Source organism: Hyaena hyaena, unplaced genomic scaffold (genome assembly GCF_003009895.1).
Source record: "Hyaena hyaena isolate Hyena2069 unplaced genomic scaffold, ASM300989v1 scaffold_1659, whole genome shotgun sequence".
NCBI lineage: Eukaryota > Metazoa > Chordata > Mammalia > Carnivora > Hyaenidae > Hyaena > Hyaena hyaena.
Window position 1 is genome coordinate 4,874 of NW_024082286.1, and position 27,467 is coordinate 32,340.

Consider the following 27,467-nt stretch of genomic DNA (forward strand, 5'->3'; position numbering starts at 1 on the left):
ACATTTAAAAAAAAAAAAGTTTTGCAGTATTCCATATACATGCATCTACAGACAAACTGGTTTACTTTGAATAGTAAAACACTTATGGGACATCTGCATAGACATGATGAGTCTAGGAAGATTCCACACAGAGTCAATCATGGGGAAAATTTCTCCAAATTCTTCTTCCTATAAGACCTTGAAACATCATTTATATTTTTATTTTTATACTTCTGTGACTTATCAGTTTATGGCATATAATAAAGTATCAATAAAATTAGAGCTAAAAATAATTAAGCAATTAAGAAAAGAAAGAATCTGTCACAAGTATTTAATACCTGTAGTCCTTGATACAGATAAGGACTTGGTAATGTGGACAACAGAGTTAACTGTTTGCAAATAAAAAGAAGCATTTTTATTCCACATAGTCCTGTCTACATGACCTGCTCTGTAGAGGTTATCCAAGAAAGTAACAAAATCTTGTAACTAAGTTGTCCAAAGCTTTTAAGTATTCCATAAATTTTCACAGTGATTGTTTGGACATTAATCCCATTATATGTTCTAGATGGGATATCTAGGGAAATTATCAATAAAATAATACTAAGTTTAGAGGTGTTTTTTTTTTTTCTGTTGCAAGATTCTATAGTTGAACAACAAAATCTCTTTTACCTAGGTTAAAATGAATATCTGAGACAGTTTATGTCAGCCTTTGTTCAAAAAGATGCTTGAAACCTTTTCTCGAATTTGCTTAGTCCTCACTCCATAGATGACAGGATTGAGGGCAGGTGGAACAACCACATACAGATTGGCCAGGAGAATGTGAATACATACAGGAACATTCCTGCCAAATCGGTGAGTCATGAAGGAGAAAAAAGCTGGAGTAAAGAAGGCTAGGATAACACAGATATGGGAGCCACATGTATTAAGTGCTTTGAGTCTGGCATCCTGAGAAGGAAGGCAGAAGACAGCTCGGAGTATTCTCAAATAGGAGATGACAATCAGAACCACGTCAACAAACACCAGTGATATAAGAATTAATCCAAATATCATGTTGGCTCTTATATTGGCACAGGCTAGCCGAGCAATTCCCATGTGCTCACAGTATGTGTGGGGGATTACATGGTGCCCACAGAAGGGAAGTCTCAAGATGAGAAACACCAGAGGGATAACCAAAATGAAATTGACACCAAATACAACAACAAGGATGAGACCAATCATTTTGTTAGTGAGAATCAGGCTGTATCGCAGAGGGTTGCAGATGGCAACATGGCGATCAAAGGCCATGGCCACCAACACGACAGTCTCCATGGCAGTGAATATATGAATAAAGAACATCTGAGTGACACAGCCCCCAAAGCTAATCTCCTTTAAATTAAACCAGAATATGGCTAACATTTTGGGGATGGTGGATGTGGACAGGCCCAGATCAATGGAGGCTAACATAGCCAAGAAGTAAAACATGGGCTGATGAAGACTGCGTTCATTCTTGATCACAAACAGGATAGTGACATTCCCCACAAGGGCAATCAAATACACAGAACAAAAAGGAAACCCAATCCAGATGTGCATCTCTTCAAGGCCTGGAACTCCCAGCAGGAGGAAATAGGAGGGGTGGAACTTGGTATCATTTGAGGGGGACATCCGCTCTCTGTTCTTTTGGAATCACAGAGAAAACAAATTATCAAACATTTAAAAAGTCATACTACATCCCATAAAAGAATACAATAAGCTTGGAGTGGTGGTCAGTGGGTAATTGTGAAAGATATTTTATGCCAGCCTTGAAAGTATGGATTCATTCAGACATTAAAAAATACTAACCATTCTGCTAAGTGTAGCAAACAAATCCAAGAAAATCTGATTTTATAATGTTATTATTCTGGGGGTGAGACAGACAGTATCCAAATAAACAAAAAATAAGTGTGTATGGATATACATAATATGTACAGGTGTCTCCCATACCAAGTACTAACCAGTCCCATTCCTGCTTAGCTTCTGATATCAGATGAGATTGGGCACATTCAGGGTGGTATGGCCATAGACAGTATAGGTGTCAAAAATGTATATATTCACATATACATCAGGTAGACTTAAGAGATATAAGTGACTTAAAGAAAAACAAAACATGATAATAATGAAGGTTAATAAGCTGGTGTCACTTTAAATTTATCATGAGGGAAGTTCCCTTTAGACAAATAAATGAATGCAATATGGGGATAATTTCATGTAAAGTTAACAATGATCATTAAATATTTATTTATTTGAGTATAGTCGGCATACAATGTTACATTAGTTTTAAGTGTACAACTTCTATATTCACCACAAGGGTAGCTACCATCTGTCTCATTTCATCCCTACTACAATATCATTAGCTATATTCCTTATGGTGTGTCTTTTGTTCCTGTGACTTATTCATTCCATAACTAGAAGCCTGTATCTCCCCCTCCCTTTCACTTATTTTGTCCATCCTCCTCCCACACTCCTCCCTTCTGACAACCATCAACATTAAATATGTTTGAGACATGGGATGACACGTGGATTGAATTATGGAAAGGATGCTCTTTTGGCCCTGTGGGAAATTAACTGGGAGGGATACCGATTGCTTTTCTCTGATAAGGCTGTGTATGTAATAAGAGCTTTAGGAAAGCTGTTGATTCTCTCTTTTTAGGGGATCAGGTAGCAAGTTTATGAAGAGTAAAGAAGGAAATTGAACTCTTCCTTCTTATTTTGTTTTCTTCTTTTTCTATGATACGTTGATGTGGTAAGCTGGAGTGAGGTACTGCTGCTTGGGAGGTTTCTCCAACCCCCTCAGCTCAGTGAAACTCAGGTCAAATAGACAGATCAAGAAAGTATTTATTTCCAAGAGCTTTACCAACTTTTCTATTGAAATTTCTATAGAAATTAACTCTAAATTCTGGATAGCAAAAACAAAAAAAATGCACTTAAAAAAATACCCTGGTTGATCTATATATTAAAAAAAAAACAACCCTAAAATTAAGAAGAACAAAGTAGGAGACTTTACTCCTACCAAAAATATTTAAACAATACCTACCTTATGCTTCTCTGTCCCTCAGCCCCAACCCTATTTCGGGGGTTTCTTGTTTACACCTACTTCTCAGACCTTCTATCCCTCATTTACAGTGTCTGGATCCCAGAACACAGCCTCGAGCAGCACCACCTGTCTTAGCCATGGCTATGGTTCTTTTAGGATCAGACTAGAGCAATATCTCCTTTTCTGCATTTGCATTTGTCATTGCATTTGTCATGGTTACAGAGGAAAGTTTATACTTGCGCTGCAACAGACTTCCAAACCCCAGCCCATCTCCCACAGAGCCCTTAATCCTTAGGGTCTGGAAGGTTTCTCTTCCTGAAAAAAAAGCTAGTAATCCCCTTGTGGCTCTATTTCCAAATTATGGGATCTATGGTTGCTACTTTCCATTATTACCCTATACTCTGACCTTCCCTACAGACTCTATTCCCCAGTTTCACCTTTGGCCTAGTAGGGTTAAACTTTTAAAAGGTATTGACTTTGATTTACAATAACAGAACCCAGGTAATATAATTGGAAATGTATCACACAACCTGAAGAAATAATGAGTATAAAAATAATGCTAAATGGCATGGTGTAAAAGTGGTAATGAATAGCAGTGAGGAGGAGGGCCCCAAGGCCTTCTAAGTTATTCCTACTCTGGTTTAAATTAGAGAAAATGGCTAGACAGCATTCATGCCAAATCTTTTAGAATTATGTAATCCAATCACAGAGAGTGCAGCAGTTGTGGATTTTTAGGTCCTCTGTTACATTTTGCATTTTGGCTTCATAACAGAGCTCCAGTATCCCTCGCATGGGATCCAACATCACTGTGATGTGGAAAAAGCAGCCCTATTTTGCCAAGTCAGAATTCAGAGTTCAGACATTTTTTCTCATGCTGTCTAATCTTTATATCCTTTTTGTTCAGATCTAACCACTTATTCCAAGGAGTGGCTTCTATTTGTCCTACCCAATTCCATCAGAAACCCAAGCCATTTAAATCCATACTGAGAATCTCCTCTCTGACACATTGAAGATGACAATGGTGGATGGTGACAAATGTACTCATGAACAACACCAAGGTGCCGTTTATAAGGAATGAATTTATTCATTGTGTTTATGTCATGATGCATAACATGCATTTAATTCTTCAGGGGAAGCAGGCACCAGGCACACACAATTTGTCTTTGTGTCAGCCTTTCCAGTGGTCTTGCTCCCAGACTTGTGGAAGATATAAAGCATAATGTAACAATTAGATAAGGTTTGGATATTCTAATTATCTTTGCAGTGCTTTAACTGGTATGCAGTGGAGTCTATAGTTGGAAGTCACTGTCTCTGATTTGTCATTCAAATCGTCAAGTAACTCCAGGGTCCCAGGAGGACCTTTGGCATGTGATTCCTGCAGGGTCACATCTGTGGAATAACTGCTTGACAACTCTAATCTCTTAGGGATGGAGTACAGTTTTGTAACTCTCATTACCCTTATCTTCCAGATGATTCACATTCTCCATTAATATCTCTGTATGCTATGAGTTTAGTGATCAGTGAGTACATGAGCTCCAGACTCTTTGACAATCATGGAGAGAGCCCTTACAACTCAATGATTTTGCCATAAAACAGAGTTGGGAATATAATAAATCTCATTTGTCACTTTAACCAGGGAAACTCACTTGTTAGTTCAATGAACTCACTTGGTTTTCCCTTGCAAATTACCAACTATAGAATGGGTGGGGCGGGGGGGGAAGGGAAATCATGGTACCATACATGTACCATACACAGTAAACCTCTCTCCTTGTTCCCATTTAATGAGGACAAATTGCAGCCCAGCTATGGTCTGTTATCTGAATGATGCTCTCAGTCTCAGGATGAGACTCAAGGAATTCACTTGTTTGCTTCATCTTGCTATGACATAGAGATACAGGAAATTTCATCAGGAGCCTCTTCTACATTTGGATCTCTAAATTGTATTTACTTTTGTACGCTGGAGCTCATCTCCTTCTTCCACATCTAGATGCTAGTTTAACCTGTCCCTTAATAAATCTATGACATCTTCTAAGACATTAAAAAACAACTTTAGAATACTGTTTCTGTTATGAGATATTCACCATTATGAAATTGCATGTATGGGAAAACAAGTCACCATAAATATTTGATGACTTTCCTCCCCATTCTGTTCCTTAACTTCGATTGTTACTGTCACTTGACTGTTTCTGCCTCTAAAGTGTTTCTTTGATATCCATTCACTTGGTTTATTTCCAGAAGGCACAGAGTTAACTTGCCAGATACTTAGGTCTCTGAGCTAATCGTGCCAGACAGCACACTGATCATGCCTCTGGAAAAAATTATTGGAAGACATTTATGGAGAAAGGAGCAATTGTACAATTGTCAAGTGTATTCTGGAGTAGTATGCAGATACTTTGTGGGGTCAGATGTCAGACTCTAGGAAAAGGACACTGACCCTTGGGATGTGGGGGTCTGAAATTATATTAAATTACTTATCCCTTGGCTGGAATAAGCAGTTACTGGGATGCAAGATATTAAGCTAGAAGAAGCTAGATAATTGGCTTCTAAGTTTATTCTACCAGTTCACATTCATTATATGGGGGAATAATAACTAGAGTGATTAGGGAGCATGCAAGGGATGGGGGTGGGGTGGGTCCAAATAACAACTTGGGAGACTTGACCACTAACCCCTTTCTGCTGCTAAGTATCAGTGATGAGACTCAAATCCTTCGGGATCACCAAAGGGCTTGCAGCAAGCCTTGTGATAACTGATTATAACATGGCTAACAAGTGCCCTGATCTGCACCTTAGGATACTACTAATATTAATAAGCTTTAACAGTGACTGTTTTCTATGGAAATGTGTCAGAAGCCAACTATATTTCTGGAGGGCATGCATGGAGAGAATCCTTCAATTAAACCCTACTCTTTTTTTTTTTTTTTTTTTTTTACAAATAGTTTATTGTCAAATTAGTTTCTACATAACACTCAGTGCTCATCCCCAAAGTGCCCTCCTTCATGCCCATCCCCCCCTCCCCCCCACATCCATCAGTCCTCAGTTTTTGTCAGCATTCAAGAGTCTCTCATGGTTTGCCTCTCTCCCTTTCCCCCACCATTTCCGCCCTTCTTCTCCCCCTTGGTCCTCCGTCAAGTTCCTCCTAATCCTCCTATGCGTGCAAACATATGGTATTTGTCCTTCTCTGCCTGACTTATTTCGCTCAGCATAACACCCTCAAGGTCCATCCATGTTGCTACACATGGCCAGATTTCATTGTTTCTCATTGCCATGTAGTATTCCATGGTATAGATAAACCACATCTTCTTGATCCATTCATCTGTTGATGGACACTTAGGCTCTTTCCATAATTAAACCCTACTCTTAACTCCATTTGATTGTAGATCTCAAACTTCTTTATTATCCCATTCTATCTGTATTGTCTGTGATACAGACAAATTCTTCTAGAACTTCTTTCAATATCAATCTATTTGACTTTCCAGCTGGTGAGAGAACTCCTATTTTATAGACTAGCAGTTGTCCATCCAACCATCCATTGTTCCAACCAATATTTATTTAGCACTTGATATGTTCTAAGAATTATTCTGGTGAACAAAAAATCATGCTATTATAAGGATTTTCTTTCTCTTTAGTTATTTCTATACTTTCTTGTACTGTGCTAAAATAAAATGTCTGTGCTCAAAAGATTTTTATCTTTCTGTTTTTTTTCTTTTTGACAAGAAGTTAACCTCTTGAACATTAATGTCTTCATATTTTTAATTTTTACTGTGAGGATTAGAAATAATATAGATGATTATTAACCAAGAACTATTTACATTTAATTATTGTATATCAATATAATGTGATGCTATGTAGCTTTCAAAGGAAATGAGGGTCCGTGCATAACTTGGCTCTGGAAGGAATCACAAGAAACTAGTATCAGACATTTTTCTGGGAAGAAGTCTGGAGAATGGAAATCAGTGATAGGAAGTATACTTTATAAACTCCCCTGTGAGGATTTCTTTTTAATTAGTTTATGTTTTCTTTGTTTAACATCGTAACTGAAGTATGATTGGCATAAGAAAACCATGCATATTTAATATATATGACCATGATTTTGGGAATAAATATACACCTATGAAATCATTATGATAATCAATGACATAAACATATCTATCACTTCCACGAGTTGTCTCCTGCCTTTGTTACTTGGTATTTATGTTTCACAGTTAGAACACTTACTGTAAGATTTATTGTACCTTCTTAGCAAATGTTTAAGTATACAACACAGTAATGTTAGCTATAGGCACTATGGTGTCTTTTGAAAAATAGTAAAAATATAGTTCAATTACCCCAGGATTTACAGCTTAAAACAATAAACATTTCTTTTTTTAATGTTTTTATTTACTTTTGAGAAAGAGAGATCCTGAGTGGGAGAGGGGCAGAGAGAGGAAGACACAGAAGCTAAAGCAGGCTCCAGGCTCTCTGCTGTCAGCACAGAGCCTGACATGTGGCTTGAGCTCACAAACTGTGGGATCATGACCTGAGCTGAATTTGGGCACTTAACCGACTTAGCCACCCAGGCACCCCTAATCCTGGACTCTTACCCCTGGAACCCCACATAACTGAGGTCTTAGTTATGTGTTCAGAGTACTTGACTTAACGTGTCCTCAAAATGTTAAAGGTAGTAGATGAGCAAATGAATAAGTGAATGAATGGATAGATCATAGAGGGCAGGGACAAGGACATGCCCTCATTGAGCAAAAATATTGCCAATTCCTAGTTTGGAGAACTTTGTAGTAAAAATTTCCTTCTAATTTTGGAAACTTTATTCTTCATTTTCTTTCTCCAGATGTCAATCTAGTGTCAGCTTTAATTTTGACCTTTCAAAAATAATCTATACTTATTTCTTTATTTTTTTACTCATTTATAATTTTGAATTTTTTAATGTGTGAAATCTTTTTAAATAAGTCTTCAGTTAATAGTTACCTATGTTATGTCCAGTCTTTACTAATATAAAACTTAGGCAATGAATAGCTTAGAATAAAAATTCATCCAAATTCAAGAGGGTAAGGTCTTGGCTATTAGAAAAATGAAAACCCACTGAGCTCAAAACCTTACCATGAGAAAGAATAGTAAGCCTGTAGTAAACAGTGTACATGGGCAGGACTCTGTTTTATTCAGTAATTTATCTTGCTTCCTGTAACAGTATCTGGCAGGTACTCAACATGCATCTATGGGGTGGGTGAACAAATGAATGAATGAATAAATGAATGAATGGGTGAATGAATCCAAGTTCACAAAATATGTACAGACATAATCAATCATAAAGGAAGAAGAGCTTGAAAATAATAAGATAAAGGGTTAGAATGCGGGGTGCCTAGGTGGCTTAGTTTAAACAACTGACTTGGTTTCAGCTCAGGTCATGATCTCATGGTTTTGTGAGTTCGAGCCCCACATTGGGCAGAGCCTGCTAGGGATTCTCTCTCTCTCTCTCTCTCTCTCTCATTCTCTCTGCCCCTCCCCCACTTGTGTTGCCTCTATCTCTCTCAAAATATATCAATAAACTTAAAAAAAAAGAAAAAAGTTAGAATGCATCATTGTGTAATTGGCGAGGAAGATAAAATGGGCACTTAGGAAATCTTTAAAATATATTCACACTTATTTCATAGTCTATTAGAAAACCTAGGAGCTCTCTTACTCTTTTATTGTTTCCTTAGTCATGGAATTTTAGTATGAGTTTAGTATGAGTTTGACATAATCTAGTAAGTCCTCCAATTTCAGTGTAGCAAGGCTGCTATGTACACATCTCTATGAAACTCTTTCTTTGTGATCAGGATTCAAACCCAACATCTTTTAAGAGGTTAATTCTAGTGAGGTATAATTTAAGCTAACAGTAAGTATCTGTGGAGAAAAATACGGAGGATAGTAATAATGAAGAATGATAGTGCCTTGGCCCAGATAGGCATTGGTGGGTGCAGGTGGATTGATACTCTATGCTTTCAGCATTAGGGACTTGCTAGATTCTATGAATCCAGGATCCATGTGATCATTATCTTCTGTTAACCTGAAAATAAAGAGCCACAATGAGAGGCAAATGAGCGATTATTTGGGATAAAAGATTTGCAATTAGGGAAACACAGATTCAGGTAGAAACCCCAATAGTGTCTCACTTGTAGGGCAAAAGCAAAGAATTTGTATAAGAAAAGGAAAGGGGACAATTACATGAGCCAAATAAAAGGGAAAAAATTTTCCATGAGTGTTTTAAACAGGCTAAAACTACTCTGGGCTATACACTGACAGACTGCTGGGTTTATCTTCGGAAAGTCCACAACTATTACTGTTGTGATCAGGATGTCTGTTCTGTTGCTAACTTTCAAGCGCCTGCTTAAAACAATTGCCATTTTGCCCAGCCCAAAGATTTTGGCCCAGTTCAAACCAAGGCAGGTTAGACAGTTTCTGTACAGTATGTGCTATGGCTTACTTATTTATGTATTTATTTATTTATGTATATATGTATGTATGTATGTATGTATTTATTTAGAGAGAAAGAGAGAGAGAGAAAGGGAGGGAGAGCAAGCATGACTGGGTTAGGGGCAGAGAGAGAGGGTGAGAGAGAGAATCCCAAGTAGGCCCTGCACTGTCAGAGCAGAGCCTGATGCAGGGCTTGAACTCATAAACTGTGAAATCATGGCCTGGGCTAAAACCAAAAGTCGGATGCTTAACCGACTAAATGACCCAGGCTCCCTTGTGGTTTTATTTTAAAATGGCTCTGGTCACGCCATTTTCTCACTACTCTTAGAAGGCAATTTGAAAGGAAATTGCAGCACAGGTATAAATGACCTACAGAGATTTCAAATAGACCAAAAAGGAGAGAAGCTGGCAGCAATGTATTCCTGAGAGATGCCTTGGGCCATGGCTAAGGCAGATGCTATTGTTCATGGAAGGCCCTAAACTCTGGTAGCCAAGAGCTAAACCTCTAACCTTCAAGCTCTCATTGGAATAGGTTGAAGCTTTTGAGGCAGGAATGGAGGAATTCAGCCTCTGCAGCAAAAGTACAATAAGAAGTGTTATTTAAATCTCCTCCATGGTGTAGGGGTACCTGCTGTGATACATCTTTTTACTTTACACAAAAGTTATCATTTTGAGAAGCTACTCTAGTTACATATGCAGCTGCCCTCCATCCTGCCCCCCACCAATAACTAGGAATTACCCATAATGAAACTTCCACTTTGTTAAATGAGGGAGATAATATTCAGAGTTTAAGTACTCTATTTTTGAAAGTTTATTTATTTTGAGAGAGAAAGAGACAGCGTGAACAGGGGAGGGGCAGAGAGAGAGAATCCCAAGCAGGCTCCGCGCTGCCTGCACAGAGCAAGATGCAGGGCTTGAACTCACAAAACTGTGAGATCATGACCTAAGCCAAAACCAAGAGTTGGGCACTCAATGAACTGAATCACCCATTTGCTCCACTATTCCATTTTTTTAAAAAGCCATCGTCCCCAGTGTTTAAAACAGAAGCACTGCTAAGCAAAATATTCCCTAATTCTTTCCCACTGCCACTCTACCTGTAGGGTATCATTTCACTTGTACAGCCCAGAGTAGCTTCAAAGTACACAAAATAATCTAGCCTCTCTTCATTACACCATAAACTTAGGCAGCAGGACAAATTACCGAGAAGAGAAAGAGATCAAAATGATCTTGTCCGTTATACCTTGCACTAAAAACTACTTTTTCTCCAGTCTGATGTCTGAATTCTGCCTTCTATTTTTCTTTTCTAAGATAATGGTAGAAAATATGTTCTTCCTAAGAAAGTGGTAGAAAATACAGTCAGCATTACAAACAATTGAAACTGAGGAGTCATTGCTATAAGAGTGATTTTGTCCAAAGTTTCCCGGCAGACTAATAGACTGGACTGGCTTATTGTATTCCGTGGAATCCAGAAGAAAGTTTACACAATTGTATTGAAGTCCTTCAAGCATCACAGGGAGAGGAATCTCTGTTATTTTGTTAAGTAGTGACTAAATTCATGCAAAACAAGTACCCATTTTGTCCCTCAAGGCATGAAAAGCCAATGAATTACTTCCATTTGGGTGATGGCATTTGGAATGTGGGAGGAGGCATTACAAAATAAAACTTTAATTCATATTACGCAGTTAAATTACAGGTATGTGAAGATGAAAGAGTGGAATTTTAAGTGAACAACAACAACAACAACAAAAAAGGTAAGCCCAGAGGAAAGACAGGGCTGAGTTTTCAGACTGGAAGAAAAAAGTGATAAAATTAAACATTTTCATTCTGGAAATACTAGAATTATATTGCAGATACAATATCCTACACATTCAAATAAAAAAAGAAATCATATTGATTTTAACTTTCAAAATTGATTTAAACTTTCTTATGATCTATCTTTTCTTTTTCCATGTTTTACCTCCCCCCATCTCTTCCCTAGACCCCTGAATATTAGAAACTTCAAATTGTCTTCATTTCTTGTTTTTTCCCCTAGGTTTGTAGAGATTATTATTTCTATAATTATTTAACAATTTCAACAATTATTCAACAATATTTGTTGAAATTGAGAAATACAAACTACATAGCTTGACATATGATCTCCTTAAATATTTAGTTGATTCCTAACTTTTTAAAAGTTTCTTTGTTTGTTTATTGAGAGATAGAGCACAAGCAGGGGAGGGGCAGAAAGAGAGGATGAATCCCAAGCAGGATCCACACTATCAACACAGAGCCTCATGCAGGGCTCAAACTCACAAACTGTGAGATCACCACCTAAGCTGAAATCAAGAGTCTGCTGCTTAACTGACCTAGCCACCCTGTGCTGCTATCTGATTCCTAACTCCAAATGGCTATTGTGTTTGATCATTTTATCTTTGTCATGTTCCCACCCCTCCCCCCCACCATTCCCAAATTTGAAAAAAGAAAGGTATCTCTCTTGAATGGCACTCAGATTCACAATTTGTTTCTTACTAGTGAGAGTTCTATGGTTGCAAGCTATGTACACCTGGATGGGCTTTCATTTTTGTTCATGGTAGCCACTATTGACTTCGTTCACATTTACATTTACTGATGAGGGAGATCAGTTTTGACGGTTGCCTTACACAGATGATCTTCATCCATACATTTGCTGGAATATTAACTGTTATGTTGGTCATCATGGCTTTTGATTATTATGTTGCCACCTGCAGCCTACTTTAGGAAAACCAGATCTTCACAGACAGAATTATGACTTTCATTAGGATGTATCCCTGAGGTTGAATTACTGGGTTGTAGGATACATTTAGTTTTACTTGATAAGTTCAAAATACTGTCCAAAGTGGAGTGTACCAACTGATACTTTGGACTTTACAGTATAGAAGCTTCCATTGCTCTATTTTCTGATTAGCCATCCTTACTGTAAAGTGTTTTCATGTAGCAAATTGATAAATAGGTCAAAATATGATATTGTGGTTTTCATTTGCATTTCCCTGTTCCTAATGAGGTTTAAAATCTTGGTATTTATTTCTTGGTCATTTAAATTTCTGCATTTAAGAAGTATCTGCTAATCAGTGAGGCCTTTTGCAAACTGACCTTGGAGTCTCCAGGGAAAATTCAGACTTTAAATGACACATCATAAATCTTACTGCCCTTATCTTGTCCATGAATTAAAAACTATACTTTCAGTCTCTCCGGAGATAAATATGCAATGTTTCTAGCCAAGCCATAAATTAATTTCATCTTTCAAAACCTGTGTAAAAGCAACACAATTTCTTCTTGATAGCCAAGCTTAACCATCCCAGTTAGGAAAATACCGTGATGTATCCATAATGATTGGGGGGTAATCTTACATTTTAATTAAATAGAATCATGGTTATATTTTCTAGTAGAAGTTTATCTCTCTTGAGAACTAGGACCTCCAATAGGCCCAATCTATAGTTATGGGAATGCAAAAATATGTTCTGGAAATGCTCAAAATTTTTTCCACATAAATTAATGGTAATTTCTTCTTTTGCTTTATGCCATTTCAGCTTTCAAAAGATGTTCTAGAGATGCTTTATTTTTGGAAAGTGAGGCAAATCTATATACCATCCTCAGCTAACCAGAAAGGGAGAGGGAGATGAGGTCTCAAAGGGGAGGAAGACAATTCACAGGAAGCTGAGAAGAACAAACGTTTCGTAAACAAACGTTTGCTGCACCATGCAGATACATCTTTCCCATATAAAAAGTTATTTTTGGTCATAGCTGTCTTCCTGGTACAGTACCCTCTATATAAATTTTTTTAGGAAGGTAAAAGGGAAGTGAAAAGCTCTTTCTGTGTCTGCCGGGCCTCAATTGTCTTTTAGCTCTAAATAAGCCACATGCCGAAGAGGCATGTTCTGAGGTGGCCTTCCCTGAACCCTCTCAGTTAGGACACGTAATAGTGAGAAAGTTTACTCCTCTCCCCATCCTTTGGTTACTGGATTTAAAAATCTGGCTAGAGAGGATATGGCACCATAAATTGTCCTTATTCAAGCATACACCATATGCTATAGGATAGCAGCTCTCATTTGAAGGTTTTTCCCCAGCTGGCAACTTTCCTTCTCATGCATAATCTATTCCATTATTCTCTCAGCCCATCTGCTTGGGGTCATAAAGTACCTAGTAAATTTCATGAATTCCACTGGTGTAATTACACTGTTATAGCTCTTCATTTGAAAAATGAGTTACTTGGCCTCAGAATAATGTAATATGAACCCCTAGCCACAGGTACTAGTTCTATGAGTAATATTGCAGACAGTAAAGGCATATTTGTATTTGACATTCATATCTCCTTGCATAAGGAAATTATACTCCTGCTATTACTCCCATTGTCATGGACTCCACCAACAATTGGCTGGCCATTCTCCTTTGGAAATGGTCTTATATCAGGAGTTCAAATACTGGTCTCTGCTTTTGGATGGTTGGACATTCAGAAGGATCTATTAACAGATCAGCCTGGATCAGGGAAATGTCATTCATATGAGTATGAAGAAATGTGTAAAAATATTATTCATAATGGCCCAAACTTGAAAGTAACTTAAATGCCTGTTAATGGTAGAATGGATTAAAAGAAGAGTGCTATATTGACATAATGGATTGTGATGCAGCAGTAGACATGACTGAATCACAGTTATGCGCAACAGCATGGATTATTCTTATGTTGAGCAACAGAAGCCAGGCACAAAAGAACATATACTATATGGTTCCATTTATATAACATAGATAACAGAATATATCAAGCTAAACATTTAGGGATGCATGCTAAATGATGAAAGTACAAAGAGAAAACCAAGGATATATTGGCAAAAAAAGTTAAGATAGTGGTAACTATTTGAAGGTTTGTGGAGGAAAACGTAGTAAGTAGAAAAGTCATGACAGTGGCTTCCGGGGGCTGGCAGTGTTTTACTTCTTGATCTATACTGTAGTTGCATGAATGCTGACAGTTTATTAAGCTTAGTGCACTGTTTTGCACATATGTTATATTTCACTTATTTTAAGTGGTGAGGATTAAAATAAAAGAACAATATAAAAGAACATATGGGATAATATTTTTTAAACTTTATTTATTTATGTATTTAAGAGAGAGAGAATGCAAGTGGGAAAGGGTCAGAGAGCAAGAGGGAGAAAGAGAGATCTCAAGCATGCTCTGCACTGCCAGAACAGAGCCTGACGTGGGGTTCAAACTCAATATCATTGAGATCACGACCTGAGCCAAAATTGGACGCTCAACCAGCTGAGCTACCCAGGCACACCAGAGAACATTTTATTTTACTAATCTCAGATGAACAAAAACTATCCTAAACTTGCAATAAAACTGAGTAGTCTTTAAAGGAAAGATAAATACATTTGACTCTTTAAAAAAGTTCATATGACAAACAGACACAAACAACATCCAGAGAGTGACCCAAGGGCACAGAGGCGTGTGATTCACATCACAGGCAAAGGAATGAATATCTAAATAAGTAAACAGCTATAACAAATCACTTTCAATTTTTTTTTTAATTTTTTAAACATTTATTTATTTTTGAGAGAAAGAGATACAGAGCAGGAGCATGGGAGGGGCAGGGAGAGAGGGAGACACAGAATCTGTGGTAGGCTTCAGACTCTGAGCTGTTAGCACAGAGCCTGATTTGGGGCTTGAACCTACAAACCACAATATTGTAACCTGAGCTGAAGTCGGACATTTAACTGACTGACCCCTCCAGGTGCCCCTCAAATTCTTAATAAGACAGCAAGTGAAGGTGTAAATAGATAGTACACATAAAAATCAATTATAAACAGAATGAAGTATGTTTGATTTCATTCAAAATAAGAAAAACATGTAAAAAGATATATTTTTACTTCTCCAAATGGCAAATATTTGAAAACTTGCTAAAACATTTTTCATTGGATGTAGGAAAAAAGCTGATCTTGTCCTATATTCATGGAGGTGCAATCCACGAATTGGTATCACCTCTCTGAAGAAAGGGAAGATGACCCATGATCCAGTAATTCCTCCCAGAAATAATTTTTAAGCTTCCATTTAAGTTTAAATGGACAAAATGAGGTTTGTAAAGTTTTTGCCCCCCAACATTGTTAAGATATACTCCAAATGTAAAAGAGGGAAATTATCATACAAAGATAAACGAAGTTATGTATAAAGAGATATGGCATACAAGAATAACAACATACATTGTAAAATGAAAAGGGGAGAAGTACTGAGTATACTGCCACTTAGATTTTAAAAAGTCTATATATATGGAAGAATCTGGGAAAGCATGTAGGATCTGATGATGGTGGTTGCCCCCAGAGAGGAGTTTTGTGAGATATTTTATTTCACTATACAGTGTTTTTTAATTTTGAATATTGAATTTCATTCCCATATAAAACTAAAGGACCAAAATCTGTAAACTCAAATTATGCCTCTTTGCCATAAAATTACTTTGAGCTAAAGGCAATTAAGAAATAAATGCAGAGGGGCGCCTGGGTGGCTTAGCTGGTTAAGCATCTGACTTCATCTCAGGTCATGATCTCACGGTTGGTGGGTCCGAGCCCCTCATCAGGCTCTGTACTGACAGCTCAGAACCTGGAACCTGCTTCAAATTCTGTATCTCCCTCTCTCTCTGACCCTCCCTTGCTCATGCTATCTCTCTCTCTCTCTCTCAGAAATAAATAAAAAAACAAACAAACAAACAAAAAAAAAAAACCCCAAAAAAGAAGTAAGTGCAGAATAAGTCCCCTTCCCTCCCTCTTTTCTTTTCTTTCTTTCTTTTTTTCCTTTGCCTAGAGACAAGAAGTAAATTCTTTTAGGGGAAACAGACTTCCCAGCCAACCAATGGCACAGCAGGAAACTAGAAACAAACCTTGTTACGCTGTAACCTTTCTAGTTACTTCTTCACCATTTACTTCCCAGAACCCAAACTTCAGTGTCAATTCTTCCCAAATGCATTGTTTCTTTGTCTAAAAAGTATAAAAGCTTCCTGCTCAGGTCATTTCTTCACTTCATTCTCTTGTGAAGGCTCCAATGTACATGTAAAAATTCAATAAAATGTGCATGCTTTTTTTCTGTGAGTTTCTCTGCCAGTTTAATTTTCAGACGAGCCTAAAAAGAAACCTGTCCCCTACAAAACAAACTATATGATCACTCTGTAGAACAAAAATTATAAGTTGGGAATATACTTATTGGCATGGAAAATGTTCACACGATGGTATAAAATAAAATGAGAGGAACCCCTGGGTAGCTCAGCTGGTTAAGTGTCCAATTTCAGCTCAGGTCATGATCTTGCTGTTCGTGAGTTCAAGCCCCACATCAGGCTCTATGCTGACGGCTCAGAGCCTGGAGCCTGATTCAGATTCCGTGTCTCCCTCTCTCTCTTTGCTCCTCCCCTGTTCACCCTTTGTCTGTCTCTCTCTCTCAAAGATAAATGAACATTAAAAATTTTTAATAAAATAAAATAAAATTAGAGATGATAAGATGTCAGATACGGATCTTTGTTTTCTTTCTTCTTGTCTAGTTGGCTCTTTTCTGTACTTCCATGTGGGAAATGAAATGTCCCTTTCTCAACATTGAGTTTCCTACTCACCTTCTCTAGATTATGTCCCTGATGAAATGCTTTCATTGCATTTTTATGTGACAGGCAGTCACCCTGGAGCTTGAAACATACCAGTAAACAAATAAGGTAAAGGTCTGTGTTCATGATACTAAAATCCTAAAAAGCAGAGTTGGGGAGGGCATCCAATGAACAGTAACATAATGAATAGGTAAGATGTATCATAAAATAGAAAGAACTATGTGCTATAAAAAAATGAAAGCAGGATAAAGAAAATCAGGAATGCTAGACAACACTTACAGATAGGGTGTACTGGTCAAAATCTTTTATTTGGGCCCATTGAAACAAGGAATTGATATTCACATTCATGGTGGGAAGAAGTCCAGAAGTTACAATGTGAAGTATTTAATTGCTAAAATTTGCCCTCAGGATATTTATAGTAGTCATCCGTCAGGGTGAACCAGAAAAGAGGCAATAATAGTGTTTGCTCATGACGCTGTACCATGAGGCACCTTGAAGAACCTGATGTCAGACTTCTAAATTTTAACACGTCATTCTGTCCCAAATAAATAAATAAATAAATAATCACTTGAGGTAGTGCGGGTCATTAGGGGACTTCACCATCCCAGTCATAAAGAGTGGGCCAGAAACCCTTAAGTTTTTAATTTCTTGGAGAAACCACATAGTATATTATAGACTACAATCAAAGACACTGGAACCAAATGGCCTGGGTTTAAATCCATGCTCTATCACTTACTAGATATATGACTTTCATTCAGTCAGTTAACCTCTCTATGTTGCACTTTGTTTATCTGTAAACTGGACCTAAAATAGCATCATCCTCATAGTTGTTTTTAGGATCAAATAAGTTTTTTCTTGGAAAAAGTACCTAGAAAATAAATGCTGTGTATGTTTCTTGCTGTTATTACTATTTTCTTGAAAGCCATTTTCTGTGGTGACAAGCTATCAACCCTTTGACAGAAAGTAACTCAGGAGGAATATGTAAGGAATCTTTCCTCAGCTGGAATGACTGAAATGTTGGGAAGCTGGGGTGGGCTGTTGAAGTGAGTAGAAACAGAAAATGGACTTTCTAGGGTTGAGAGCATAACTTTGCACAAGGAAGAGAGCAAGATAGGCTTAAGAGGCAGAGGGTATGCTGGAGATCTGAGGAGTCCAGGCAGGTGACAAATGGGGTTGTAGCTGCTTTCGGGTCAAGGGCAATTCTAAGACCTTGGTATCTCTCAAAGTTGAAGAGCAGCGGTTGGCATACGGAGATCATGTTGAAACTCATAAGGCACTCAGATGGTGCCTCCATCTGTCTTTCCAACCCAGTCTTTTGCTCCTCCTCCTTTCTCCTTTATCTCCAGTCATCCTGAAACATCTCTAGGCTCAGAAGGGCAATGCTTGGTTTACCATCAATGTTTTGTGTATATTGTTTCACTTTTAAAAATAATAATCCCCGGGGCGCCAGGGTGGCTCTGTAGGTTAAGCGTCTGACATTGGCTTAGGTTATGATCTTGCGTTTTATGGATTCGAGCCCTGCCTCGGGCTCTGTGCTAACAGCCAGCTCAGAGCCTGGAGCCTGTTTCTGATTCTGTGTCTCCCTCTCTCTCTTACCCTCCCCTGCTCACGCTGTCTTTCTTGCTCTAAGAAATAAATAAAAGCATTTTAAAAATAAAATAAAAATATAATAATCCCCATCCACACTTTCTCTTAAAATACTTATACAGATAACATGATTCAACTCATCTAGTGCCTTCTCTGAAAATCTTTACTTACCACCCCCAATGGCCATTGATAAACATTTACTTTTAATGAATTTTGTAATAATTTTTTGTATAATGACCTTGTTACCATTTTATAATAATGATTGCACTGTATTTTATATCTTCTACTAGACTAGAAATACATTAGTGTTCTTGTATTCATTTATATTTTTCAGTGCATAACATGGAGTCAGTCACATAGAAGGTATCCAGAAAAACCTGTTGGCTGATTTTGATGACAGGTTTGAGAGATAAAATAAAACTGATTTTCTACTGCCTATATAATTGGAAATATTTCTCCTCAAACTATGATATTCAGGAGGAATCAAAGTTGAAACACATAGGCTATATTAATAACAACAATCTCAGCTATAACTTTTTAAGTAGTTTGTATATGTTAGAAATTATACTAAGGGGCTTTTGGGAGGTCTTTTGGGTTTTTTTTTTGTTTTTTGGTGTTTTGTTTTTGTTTTGTTTTGTTTTGTTTTGCATTAGAGCATTTAACTAGCCTGATAAATCTTTGTGGTATGTTTTCCCCACAACCAATAAAAAGTATAGAAGCTGAAATTTAGAAAGAATAAAATAGCCTGTTAAAATCTAGTGACCAGAAATTAAGACAAAAGATTTAAATTCAGGGACTGTCTGAATATAAAATTCGTGTTTCCCCCAACTCTTCTTTATCAACTTTTCTTCTTTCCATACTGCATCCATTTTTGTCATCCCTCTTCTTTCTTTCATTTATATTTCCTCCTGTGCATCCCTGGCCATACCCTAGATTCTGAGCACGCTGAGGTGAGAGATGCCTCGTCTTCATGAAACCTAAGGTATGACAAATAATATGACCTAAATAAGTATCTCAAAAAATTAGTGAATTATGAATGAATTATAACACATACTAGTAACCTAACCATTGCTTTTGTCTGTCTCACTGATAAGATCACAATTATATATCATACACATCTTAAATGGAGGTTGAACTGTTGAAATGGGAAAAAAAATAACTCCTAGATGTGTCTGGAATAATCTGTAGAGTATTTTTTAAAAATCATTTATTCAGTAATTAAAATTGTATTTAACCAATTTTAGGTGAGAGAAAACATCTGAATCCAACTTGTCTTTAAAAATACTGGAGGATATTGCAATACTAGGCGTACATTACCCATGGCCATAATGTGCTTGATTGGGGTAAATTTGTTCTTTAGGGAGAGCGCATCCTTTCTCCCATCACTATAGCCTCTTCTCACAGACAATAGAACATTAACACCAGACCTGCATGCCTGTCTTATTACCAGCCAGTTCTCCCTAGACATAGAAGTCTATAAACCCTATGTAAAACATAAAACTTGTAAGCAACAGGTATATAACTTTTTTATTCTGCATTCTCTTCTTTGACAGATCTTTACAGAACATTTCATAGTAGATATTTTCAAAGTCTTCAGAAAATCTACATATTAGAGGGCCTCATGTGTTTAATACCATTTTAGTCACTCTTTTTTTATTCCCCCCCAATAAACAATATGTCTATTTTCCAATTTATTTGTCTTGAGGAAAGATAACCTTGTCTCCAAGTAAAAACTTGACCACACCTTCTCGGATCTGCTTGGTCTTGACTCCATAAACAATGGGGTTCATTGTAGGAGGCAGGAGCAGGTAAAGGTTGGCTACAATGATGTGTACGTGGTGGGGGATATTGTGTCCTCCAAAACGGTGGGCAAAAAACGTAAAAAAAGCTGGAACATAGGTGATCACAATGGCACAGATATGAGACGTACAAGTGCCAAAGGCTTTGTGCCGAGCACCTACAGATGACAGGCTCACTACCGTTCTCAATATCATAGTGTAAGACACAGAAATACAGAACATATCAAAGCCCCCAATCAGGAGAGCAACCATCAGACCATAGACAGCATTGAACTTGAAATTGCCACAGGACACCTTGGCCACAGACATATGATCACAGTATGTATGGGGGATGGAGTTGCCCCGGCAATAGGGCAGACGCTTGGTGAGGAAAGTGAATGGGACGATGAGCAGCACACCCCTCAGGAAGGTGGCAAGACCAGCCTTGGCGATGACAGGATTGGTGAGGATGGTGGAATAACGTAGAGGGTAGCAGATGGCCACATAGCGGTCCAGGGCCATAAGCATGAGCACCCCAGATTCCATCCCCGTCAGCATGTGGACAAAAAACATCTGAGCCAGGCAGGCATCAAAGTCAATCTCCTTGAGGTTGAACCAGAATATGCACAGCATATTGGGCACAGTGGTGGTACACAGGGTGACATCTGTGAAGGAGAGCAGGGCCAAGAAGTAGTACATGGGCCGGTGCAGGGCGTCGTCATGGCTGATTAGGTAGATGAGCCCGCAGTTGCCCACGACAGCGATGACGTACATGAAGCAGAACGGCAGGGAGATCCAGGTGTGTGCAGCTTCCAGCCCAGGGATCCCACTCAAGATAAAGAATCCCGGGGTCAGGCTGGAGTTGTTTTCCCCACACATGACAGTGGAGAAGAGGAGGGCATTTTAGGCCCTTTATCAGTAATTTCTTTCTGCATAGGAGAGAGAGCGGTGGGGTTAGAAACCAGATAAGAGGGGGGGTAGTCTAGGTAATGATATTCACAAATGCCATGAACCTTGGCATGGTGGCAGTTTTATTTCTCCTACTCTAGCAAGGCCCTCTTTGAACTATGGTGTCTAAAAATAATTAAACAGTACTACTGGATGTCTCATTAAATATGTTGTCTAAGTAACTACCATCACTTTCTAAACTTCCAGCACACATCGTATATTCCACCACATTCTGTGAACTGGGCCATAATTATCTGCCAATAAGCCACTTTGATTCTCTCCTCTCAGATTCTTTCTGAGTCTTGTCACTATGATCATGTGAGTATATTTAGAGAAGCACCCTAATCTGAATAGTCCTTATAAACAGGACTTTTGTCCTGCCTTGAAAATTATGAAGAAAGCTAATGATCCAGGTAAAATCTGCCAATAATGTTCCCTATAACTTGCTTAAGATAATACATGTTAGATACTCAATAAAATATACGTGAATAAATTAGTAAGGACTTAGCATCTGATATTAATTTACAGATTCAGAGATATTTGAGGAAAGTTGTAATTACCAACTGGTTAAATATTTCTCTCAATTGAAAAAAAAAAAAATAAAATGGTCCTTCAGCTCTGGGTGGGCACCTTTCCATGTAGCAGATCAATGCCCAACAATCCCACTATCCAGCAGGACTGTATAGATACTTGCAATATGATGACATGTATTATGTGGCTCTAAAGACACAAGGCATAGATTCCTATTACCTAAGCTGTCTGGAAATCACTCTCACATCCACTCCTTCTGGCCAGGGTACAGAGAAGTCACCACGGAGAGAATATACAAAGGAATACAAGTTTCACTGGCTCATGGTCTTTGGTTCCTAAGGTGATTGCCTCTCATGTAAATAAACTCTTCTTAGAAGAGAGTACTCCCAGACCTCTCCTGAAATGTCCCCTCATGAAGGAACCATCATTTCATTGTCCTGAACCAGAGAAATGTAAAGATTACAATCTCCAGTGTCTGCTATCTTTTAGGTGAACACCACAGTAAAAATGAATGGGTGACTGGAAAGTCAGTCCAGCAGAAGCCACACAGGAAGAAAGGACTCATTACCTCTGCAGAAGTAAAGGGGAAAAGAAATTCATTGCCTCTTGCTAATATTACCTATTTTTAAAACTGTCTACAATTCTAGGCCATTGCATTCTTAGCCATCAATATTGTTACTTTTCCTAAAATAGCTATTTTTGAAAATTGCCCAAACTCACCTCAGTGTTAGGCACAATTCTATTCATGGCTGAGAAGACTTAGGAGTTCCTCAAAATCTGGAATGGCATCTTCTTACATAAGATTTGTAGTCTCCCTGGAGATTCTCAAGTAAGATGTCCCAGGTGGATTGAAGCTCCAGAATTAGATATCATTGAGGCTCCAGAAGTAGATATCTCAAAGGGATTCTCATTGAAAGAGAATAAACTTTCAGCCTGGTGGTATCAGATCTATATATGGAAGCTTCTGAGTAGAAAAGGAAACAACAGAAACCAAACACATTAAAAGTAATGCCTTTTCCTAAGTGGGAAATGTGACCACCAAGTGTAGTGATGAACATCATTGAATAGTTTTTTTTCCTCAGGGCACCTGGCTGGCTCAGTCAGTTACGTGTCTGCCTCTTAATTTTCACTGAGGTCATGAGCCTCCCAGTTCATGAGTTGGAGGCTTCCATTGGGCCCTGCTGACAAAGCAAAGCCTGCTTGGGATTCTCTCCATCTCATTCTACCCCTCCCCTGCTCAAGCTTGCTCACTTGGTCTCTCTCTCAAAACACATAAATAAACTTAATTTTTTTCTCTTATTACTAAAGAAATACATCCTTTATGTAGTAAATCTGGAAAACACAGAAAAGTACAAAAAAGTTGGAATCACTTGTAAATCCAGTACAGGGGAATAACCACCTTAAATTGATTTCTGTACTTCAGGGGTGCTGAGCTGGCTCAGTTGATGGAGCATACCACTCTGGATCTTGGGATTGTGAATTTGAGCCCCATGTGGGTGTACAGATTATTAAAAAATAAAATCTTAAAAAAATAAAAAGTTTTCTGTACTTCACTTACTCATTTTATAATTATTATGTGTAATATTCTTTTTTTTTACACATTTCAGAGTATATAGAAGTTTGAATACTAAATTTCTTCTCTGCATAGTATTATTTTGTGACCATTTTCTCATGTTATTCTGTATACATTGAAATAAAAATTTTCAGTAGCTTAACTTCTTTCACCCAATATAGATACCAGATTTAATTATATCTTTACTCTTAAATATTTATATTATTTCTCATTTTTTCTACCAAAATAATTCTTCTATGGATATTATAATCTACTCTGTGTTACTGATTTTTCCTCTCTTATGATAATAAGAAATAGAATTGAATTTTGTGGCGTCAAAAGGCATGGGCAATTTTAATTATATTGATAAGTGAAAAACAAAATTTCCATAAGATTGTTTTGATTTTCATTTCTGTACAGTGTTATCAGACTCTCCCCTCTATCAGTATTCATTATTATATGCTCTCTGGTCTCCAGCTGCACTGGTGAGACTGCATCTCTTTGGGTTTTTTTAAAAAATTCTATTTAATTTTTTTTAAATTTACATCCAAATTAGTTAGCATATAGTGCAGCAATGATTTCAGGAGTAGATTCCTTAATTTCCATTACCCATTTAGCCCATCCCCTCCTCCCAGAACCCCTCCAGTAACCCTCTGTTTATTCTCAATATTTAAGAGTCTCATATTTTTGTCCCCCTTCCTGTTTTTATATTTTTTGCTTCCTTTCCTTTATGTTCATTTGTTTTGTATCTTAATGTCCTTATATGAGTGAAGTCATATGATATTTGTCTTTCTCTGACTTATTTTGCTTAACATAATACCCTCTAGTTCCATCCATGTAGTTGCAAAAGACAAGATTTTGTTCTTTTTGATTGCCGAGTAATATTCCATTGTGTATATATATCATACCTTCTTTATCCATTCATCCACCAATTGACATTTGGGCTCTTTCCATACTTTGGCTATCATTGATAGTGTTGCTATAAACATTGGGGTGCATGTGTCCCTTAGAAACAGCATACATTTATCCGTTGGATAAATGCCTAGTAGTGCAATTGCTGGGTCATAGAGTAGTTCTATTTTTAATTTTTTGAGGAAGCACCATACTGTTTTCCAGAGTGGTTGCACCAGTTTGCATTCCCACCAGCAGTGCAAAAGAGGTCTTCTTCCTCTGCATCCTCGCCAACATCTGTTGTTGTCTGAGTTGTTAATGTTAGCCACTCTGACTGGCGTGAGGTGGTATCTCATTGTGGTTTTGATTTGTATTTCTCTGAAGATGAGTAATATTGAGCATCGTTTTATGTGTTTGTCGGACATATGGATGTCTTCTTTGGAGAAGTTTCTGTTCATGTCTTTAGCCCATTTCTTCACTAGATTATTTGTTTTTTTGGGTGTTGAGTTTGATAAGGTCTTTATAGATACTGGATACAGTATCTATATCCAGTATCTAAACCCTTTATCCTGTTTGTAGTTTGCAAATATCTTCTCCCATTCCATCTGTTGCCTTTTAGTTTCGCTGATGGTTTCCTTCTTTGTGCAGAAGCTTTTTATTTTGATGAGATCCCAAAAGTTCATTTTTGCTTTTATTTCCCTTGCCTCCGGAGACGTGTTGAGTAAGAAGTTGCTGTGGCCAAGGTCAAAGAGGTTCTTGCCTGCTTTCTCCTCGAGGATTTTGATGGCTTCCTGTCTTTCATCCATTTTGAATTTATTTTTGTATATGGTATAAGAAAGTGGTCCATGTTCATTTTTCTGCATGTCGCTGTCCAGTTTTTCCAGCACCACTTGTGAAAGGGACTGTCTTTATTCCACTGAATATTCTTTCCTGCTTTGTCAAAGATCAGTTGGCCATACATTTGTGGGTCCATTTCTGGGTTCTCTATCCTGTTCCATATCTTTGGTATTTTAGCTTCAGTTAAAATAAACTTCATTTGTAGTGATTATAAACATTATTTTCAAGTGGTTTTGGTCAATTGTTTGTCTCATCTTTATATTATCCATTCACTGCCTTATCTATGTTTAGTGGAGGTGTTAGTCTGCAATACTATTATAATAAATAGCAATACTATTGCTTGCTAGGGACCTTCAGTACTGAAGTATAAATCCATTTGCTGTCATAGTTTTCAAACTTTTTCCAAGATAGTATTTGGCCTTAAATTATTTTACTGTGGACAGAGATTGAATTGTTTTTTTCTTTTTTTCTCTCTGTTTTGCTTTTTTGAAAATTTATTTTTAATTTAAAAAATGTTTATTGACCTTCAACAGAGAGACAGAGACCGGGCATGAGCCAAGGAGGGGCAGAGAGAGAGGGAGATACAGAATCTGAAGCAGGCTCCAGGCTCCAAGCAGTCAGCATAGAGGATAATGTTGGGCTTTTACCTACAAACTGTGAGATGATGACCTGAGCCAAAGTCAGATGCATAACTGATTGAGCCACCCAGGTACCCCACAGCGTGAGAATCATAGCTGACTCCACTCTCAGCATGGAGTCCAATGTAAGGTTCAATATCATGACCCGAGCAGAAATCTAGAATTGGACACCCAACCAATTGAGCCACCCAGGCACACACACACCCTTTTCTCTCTTTTATTGAAGAAACATATTTCCATACTTCAACCCTTTCATGGGAAATGACATACATTAGAAAATAAAGGTGCATTACCCCACAAACTCACATCTCACCTGGTCCCTAAAGTAAATGCTATTAAAGCCTAAATTCTGGTGTATATATTTCCAGGAGTATTTTTATATGAAGCATTCAATAAAATTTTAATTATTAACCATTTTGATATTGTTTTGTTAGCTTTCTGCCTTAATGATATTGCTAGAAAAGAGTACCATAGTCCTCCTAATCTGCAGTTTTGCTTTCTGATGTGTCAGTTCATCTGTCAGCTGTGGTCCCAAAGCAGATGATCCTCAGAAGGTCAGTAGTAGCCTAACAATGCATCGTTGTGCCTACATCATTCACTTCCCTTCACCTCAACAGGTAGGCATTTTGTCATCCCCTATCATCACAAGAAGAAGGGGGAGTAGAGCACAATAAGATATTTTGAGAGAGAGAGACAGAGACCACATTCACATAACTTTTATTACTGTATATTGTTATAATTGTTCTATTTACTTATTAGTTATTGTCATTAATCTCTTACTGTGCTTAATTTATAAACTGAGCCTTAATATATAGGGTTTGGCCTTGTCTGTGGATTCAGGCAGCCACTGGAGTCTTGGAACATATCCTCCCGTAAATAAGGGCATCAACTGTAACAGACTTTCAAATTGACTACTTGAAAAGACAACTTTAATAAAATAAGATTTGGTTTTGTTAAATAAATAGACTACACATAAAATTATTTGGACAAAATGTAAATCAATGCAACTATATTCCAAGATTACATTTGGGTCTCTGTATAAATTCTCTCCCTTTATATTTGAAATTTAGGAAAATAAGAATGGGCATGAGAGGGGCGCCTGGGTGGCTTAGTCGGTTAAGCGTCCGACTTTTGCTTAGGTCATGATCTCGCGGTTCGTGGGTTCGAGCCCCGCGTCAGACTCTGTGCTGACTGCCAGCTCAGAGCTTGGAGCCTGTTTCAGAGTCTGTGTATCCTTCTCTCTCTGACTCTCCCTTGCTCACGCTGTCTCTCTCTCTCTCTCCTAGAAATAAATAAAAATATTTTTAAAAAAAAGAATGGATATGAGAAATTAGTTAACTATAGAGCAAGGATTCTTAACTTGGAGAGTGTAGTGCCCAAACTAGTTATACTAAACTGCATCAAGATCTTCTAGGAGACTTTTTAAAAACAGAGACAATGAGGCATACTATAATCTATCACTTTTGCTCATAAATATTTGCATTAAGTTTGGGAATTGACAGAACTAACCATTCTTAATAAAGATATTTTATTTCCATTTTTTATTAATTTCGTTTTTATTATTATTATTTTTTTAATCTTTTTTAATGTTTTTTTTTATTTATTTCTAGGAGAGAGAGAGAGAGACAGCGTGAGCAGGGGAGG

At 37.6% G+C, this 27,467-nt stretch overlaps 3 protein-coding genes across 3 annotated transcripts in view; all 3 read right to left on the reverse strand.

Moving 5' to 3' along the window:
• Positions 1 to 681: 681 nt before the first annotated feature.
• LOC120226317 (olfactory receptor 52E4-like) lies at positions 682 to 1,620 on the reverse strand. The gene has a single exon (XM_039224510.1). It carries the CDS (start codon positions 1,618 to 1,620, stop codon positions 682 to 684), a length of 939 nt encoding a protein of 312 aa, XP_039080441.1.
• Positions 1,621 to 20,339: 18,719 nt separating this feature from the next.
• On the reverse strand, positions 20,340 to 21,305 carry LOC120226319 (olfactory receptor 52N2). The gene has a single exon (XM_039224512.1). The coding sequence runs from the start codon at positions 21,303 to 21,305 to the stop codon at positions 20,340 to 20,342; it is 966 nt and encodes a 321-aa protein (XP_039080443.1).
• A 5,109-nt stretch (positions 21,306 to 26,414) lies between these two features.
• The window catches only part of LOC120226308 (olfactory receptor 52N2-like), a 4,141-nt gene continuing 3,088 nt past the window's right edge, over positions 26,415 to 27,467 (reverse strand). The window contains 1 exon segment of the mRNA XM_039224499.1: positions 26,415 to 26,459. Within this exon segment, the coding sequence (XP_039080430.1) occupies positions 26,415 to 26,459 (45 nt within the window).

What these genes read in the sequence shown, in the direction of transcription:
- LOC120226317 (XM_039224510.1), bottom strand. Translation starts at nt 1,620, where the DNA reads ATGTCCCCCTCAAATGATACCAAGTTCCACCCCTCCTATTTCCTCCTG.
- LOC120226319 (XM_039224512.1), bottom strand. Translation starts at nt 21,305, where the DNA reads ATGTGTGGGGAAAACAACTCCAGCCTGACCCCGGGATTCTTTATCTTG.